The following is a 5,829-nucleotide window of genomic DNA, read 5'->3' as shown; positions in this document are numbered from 1 at the left end:
AGAAAGTGGTTTTGGGAAGGTTGTAGAAATCATTGTGAAGATGGAAAAGATGGATCTGAGATACAGGAAGGAAGAGTGAGTCTTCCCCAGTAAAAGCACACTAACTGGTTGTCTAATACCAAATGGTCAGTTCTGGAAGCATCTCTACAAATAAAACTGCACAGACTGAGCAGGCTTTCTTTTTCCTTTCTTTTTTTCTTCTTTAATAACATTTTTACATATACAATTATATTATTATACACATACAACATAAACTACATAGAGCAAGAGGAACCTCAAAACAGTCAGGAATTATATTAATCTTACATTCATAGTGTTTTGGCTATTTGTATTTGGCAATCTTGTAAAAAAACATTTTCTTATCTTGGTGAGTCTAAAATTCTGAATATAAATAAATATCTATAATATCTCATCTCAGTCAACTTAAAACATCCATCTAGACCTAAAAATACCTTAAACCTTAAACAAGTTAGATAAAATCTTCAATAACCTCAGAGTCCTACAGATTATGGTATTAAAAGATGTGTTTATTGTCTTAAAGATTCTTTGACAATAAGACTGTTTAACTCATGGCAATACCCAGCCTACCTCCAAGAAGACGATGAACATCATCAAAGAACCTCCTTTGGAGATGGATTCAAATGTGACAAACAACCATTGGAAAAATGTCCTTATTTCAAGCACTGATAGAATTCTGCATAAAAGTAGGCCACCTTGGATGCAGGCAGATTTGACACCCAAACTCTGTCAAGACAGGATAAGCAAGTCCTCAATAGTTTCCGCCTCACAAATATGTCTGTCAGATATATTGGGCCAGAAGATTGAAGATGAGCAGGTTTGCATACAAATGCATGCAAACAAATGTTTTCCTAATATGAAATTCGTCAACAATGAATCCTCATGCTCAACTAAGACGATGTACAAGTAGTCATTCAAGATATTTGTCTATAGCCCATTAGTTGACTGAATACTCTTCTCATTGCCATCTTCATTTCTTGATTCCTCAATGTGTAGATCACAGGGTTCAAAAAAGGAGTAACAACTGCATCAAATAGGGCCAGAAACTTATCTAGTTGTGTAGAAGAAGAAGGCCATGTGTAGAAAAATATGGCAGGACCAAAGAACAAGACCACCACAGTGACATGAGCTGAAAGTGTAGACAGAGCCTTGTGGTAACTGCTTGAAGAGTGTTTCAGAACAGTAAATATGATGACAATATAGGAAATAATCAGTATAAAGAAGGACACCACAGACATGAGTCCACTATTGATTGAGACCAGTAATTCCAGTCTATATGTGTCCATGCAAGCAAGTTTAATGAACTGAGGAAGGTCACAGTAGAAGCTGTCCAATACATTAGGACCACAGAGAGGTAAATTTACTATGAAAGCCAGTTGTAACACTGAGTGCATAAGACCAACCACCCAGGCAGTAATCAAAAAGAAGATGCACATCTGGGGGCTCATCGTGGTCAGATAATGGAGAGGCTTACATATGGCTACATATCTATCAAAGGCCATGGCTATGAGCAGAACCATCTCCACACCACCAATGGCATGGATGAAGAAAATTTGTATAACACAACCTTGAAAGGAGATGACTTTCTGTTTTTTGAATAAGTCATAAATCATCTTGGGTGAAATGGCAGAAGAAATGCCTACATCAATGAAAGAGAGATTGGACAGAAGAAAGTACATAGGGGAACGTAAGTGAGGGTCATAAGCCACAGTGAAAATTATTAGGCAGTTTCCCATCATGCTTGCCACATACAACACTGAGGAGAGCAGAAAGAGCAGCAGCTGGATATGCCAAGAGTTGGTGAGTCCCAGGAACACAAACTCTGAGGACACAGAGTGATTCACTGTTTCCATTGGCTTTGTTATCAGTACTAACTAAGGGAGAATTGGGAAAAGATGCAAATTAGGATAGTTGTATTAATAGACTAGAAGATAAAATATAAAATGCATGAAATCTGTTTGTTATTTTAATGTTACAACCAATCTAAAGACCAAGAGATAACTGAACAAAGACAAAGTATGACTAATTAACAGAGAAGTATAAATTTCAATCATGCTGAAAGATCACTTCCTACTTCTTGAAAGTAGTATTATCAAAAAGTCTAAATATAACAAGTTTGATGACTACTTTTCTCCTTTAGTAGTATGCATTGCACCTTTCATGACTATGAAAGCTAATAAGGGTGAAGCTTCCATGTAAATGTTAGGTCGTTTTTCCCAAGTTGAAACAAGGCCAAGAGCTAATGACTAGAAAGGTCACCAGTTGGAGGGGATAAGCTACTACTATTACTCTATTAAAATGATGGTATTAAACAGACTCCTAATGACTTTTTCTTATACTCATAGATTAATACTCCTCTCAACCCTCATCAAAGCAGCTAAGTTTTACTGTAAATGACAATTAAGAAAGAGATCCGCAACTGACCATGATGAAAGCAACTAGACACTAAAGAATTCTCAGCCCTAAAAAAAAAGGTATCTGTACCACACGTCTCTTCCTAAGGCTCAAAAATTATTTCAGAAGATGGGCAGATAAATATTTAAACCTAGACATGTTTTCCTGACACAGAGGGCAGTTGCACATATGCACTCTCATTCACAAAGATTGTAACAACATGAACAAGACCTGCAAAAGTTCAAGCCACACTAAACCTCAGAGAAGTGGCCATGAAGCCCCATCCCTACCTGAGGAGCTATTGGAAATTTATAGGTGTTGGGAGAAGGAAAGAAGAAGATAGTAGACAAAAACAAATGGAAAAGAAATAGAACTTGAGATCTAGCAATCTTACTTTCAGAGGTATGTAATTTACAAGAAAGTAATACATAAAAACAACATGTATGCACTAATGAAATCATGATAACAAACATACCTTGAAATATTCCACCACATGGAAAAAGGGAATTCTGTGTTTTGTAATAATCTTAGTGAATTTGTAAATCATTATGCTAAGGGCAATCAAGGAGAAAGAAAAGCACTCAAGGTCCCACTGAAATGTGGAGTCTGGATTCATAGAAACAGAAGCAGAGAACACATGGGTGGATCATACAATAAAAGAGATGAACTGTGTAGACAGCAGGAGAAGATGTTGGACAAAAGGTACAATGAGTGGAATCATTAGTTTGGGCAGATTAATTGTACATTATACTGACTACACTTAATAACAACAAGCTGCATGCTGAAAAAAATTAACAGTAGAATTTCAATTTATTTTACCCCAAATATACACATGAGATGATTTATATGTTAGCTACACTGATTTAATTTTCTTTTATTTTTTGAATTGTTATATAATATGTCTATTTGTTAATTATAATGTACCGAAATAGAAAGGAATACGTCCATAAACCTTGAAAAGGTGACAGTACAGAGAAGGTAGTGGTTCCCACATCTGACGGTTCTGTTCCATTTAATGTTTCTGAATTTTATATCATGCTTCTTTCCAAATGTGGTACAGTGATGTTCCATATGAGACGCCACATGAGCCACTAAGCAGTGTAGGTCAGTGAACTCTCAGTTCCCAGTTTTTATCATGTTAGATACAGAAGAGTGAGGTGTTTAGAAACTTACTTAGAAATTTGACACTAAGCCAAAAAATCAAATGTCTGATTTTACATTCTAATAAAGTGCCCCTCCGTACAGCACCAGGAGTCAGGAAGTGTCACTGCCCTCAGTTACTCAGTTCATAGTCTTCAAGATCAAGCCTCTTAAAGTACCATGGTATCATACAAAGTATTTTGTTCAACACTTGATACAAGGGATTACCACAATATATTGCATATTTAATTGTATCTGGTGAAGCAACATGACAGAATAAACAGAATATGCTCATTGAATTCAAATTACCAAGATTACTTATGCCCTTGATCCTCCAATGACCTGTCAAATACACTTGCACTTAGATTTTTATCTTAAGATTTAGAGTGAAAAAAAAAGATTTAGGGTGAAGCAACTAAAGACATAATAATGCATTCATTGTGTGTGCATTATGTACATAAGAGTTAAGTAAATATTATTATTTCTTTCATTTACCTTTGATATTACCCAAAAGATTTAAAAATTTAATGAATAAAAAATATTATCAGTAAGAATAGAATATCAAAACTACAAATCAAATATATACACTTTAGAATGTATTTCAGTCTTTTTATACAGTAATGTGTTATTCTATTTGTATTGTTTTAGTGGTAAAAATATGAACTTTAAGTTATACATTTAATATAATTCCTCTCATGGAATACTGTTCCTTAAATAGTGTCTATACTCCTGATATAATTCATTGATAAAGTTCACCAAAACTAAATAGTAACTCTATAAAGGAAAGAACTGAGTGTGTATACTTATCAGACTCTCAAAGCATGGAATTGCAACAGATATAAAACAGGAACAATTAACTATTTGCAGATGAATGAAAGATGCATTTGAATCATTAAAATCCACATGAAAAAATACATGAATGCTAAACTAAAGGAGACAGGCAAAGAAACTGGCAGAGTGGAGAAGTGACAAAAAATCTGAGATAAGAAAATGGAAGTAAAATTATGAGAAAGAGAAAGAAGAGTAAAATGAAAAAGAAAATTTAAGAGCTGCATAGTTTGAAATGTATATAACCATGAAAAAAAGGAAAAGTATTATATTTACACTAATTAAATAATTTATAAAATACAATTTGCAATGATTTTGATCCAAATCTTCAGAAATAACAAATTATACTATATCTCCTAGTATTTTTCAAGTAACTATTTCTGGGTGGGTCTGTGCATGCTGGTAATTTATCAGTCTGTCAGATTCCCAATTTCCCACCATCTAAATAATATCTTGATTTTTTAAATGAGGTTAAAGTTAAAATGAAATCTAACTCTAGAACACATTCAAATATCAAAAAAATAAAGAAACTGCAAACATTTGACAGTAAATATTTTTTAAAAAACATTAAATAGAGTCAAATTCCAATCACAGTCAAGAGGAATGATCTTTAAACAGTTTCCAAATGCACACACCAGGTCTTAGTGTTACTAAAGCCTCTACCTTGTATTGTAGGTTTATTTTTCTTGATTTACTCAGAATTCAGGAATTCCCTAAACAGATTCTCAGACTTTTAGTCATCATAAATGGCAAATTTGATAATTACTTCCAAATAAAGCTTTGGGTGAAATGGAATACACACCACCAGCAAGGACCAAACAGATGGTCGTGTCAGCAATCTTCCATCCTCTTCAGGTTTCTTCTCTGTCTACAAGCACTGCGAGTTCATTATGCTCCTGGCTCAAGCATTTTGGATCATTAGCTTCCAAATACAAGCAAAGCAAAGGCCTCTCCTGTTAATTCAAAAGCACCTTGATTTTTATTTATTGTGATAAATATAAATAATTGTATATCATTTAAATATTTAAATATATACATTAAACAAAGTTGCCCAATAGTGCGAGAAACTCATTTATTTTAACAATGTGTTTTTACACTGATTCTCTTTCTCATTCTCTATCACAACCCGAAAAATGCTGATTGTCAAAACTAGTTAAACTCTCTTTATCCTACTAACAATTTAAAAATAAAATTATATAAACAGTTATGAATAAAGCAGGAAACATAATCCTAGATTCTAGAAGATTAGTGTATTGTTTTGAAATTGTCCATATCACATTTCTAAGTGAAATTACATTAAGAAACATTTCTTCCACATTGAGTCTTTTCATTCCCATCTTAAACTTTATTTCTTCTCAGGTGTCAATGAGCCTTCCATAGAGCACACTTGACAAGTTCCTAGGAAAGTTTATTCTATTTGAAAGGACAACCAGTTTGTGCCCATCACTT

The 5,829-nt window shown here is 33.8% G+C and overlaps 1 protein-coding gene across 1 annotated transcript; it reads right to left on the bottom strand.

The window, feature by feature from the left end:
- Window positions 1-932: 932 nt before the first annotated feature.
- Window positions 933-1,871, bottom strand: LOC311594695 (olfactory receptor 4F3/4F16/4F29-like; the record flags this gene model as incomplete). The annotated part of the gene is made up of 1 exon (XM_084776595.1): window positions 933-1,871. The coding sequence occupies one exon, from the start codon at window positions 1,869-1,871 to the stop codon at window positions 933-935; it is 939 nt and encodes a 312-aa protein (XP_084632721.1).
- Between the last annotated feature and the right edge of the window lie 3,958 nt (window positions 1,872-5,829).

Source organism: Acomys minous (genome assembly GCF_964271855.1).
Source record: "Acomys minous genome assembly, chromosome: 3".
NCBI lineage: Eukaryota > Metazoa > Chordata > Mammalia > Rodentia > Muridae > Acomys > Acomys minous.
The sequence above is the reverse complement of the archived record's forward strand: the minus strand, read 5'-3'. Positions and strand labels throughout refer to the sequence as shown.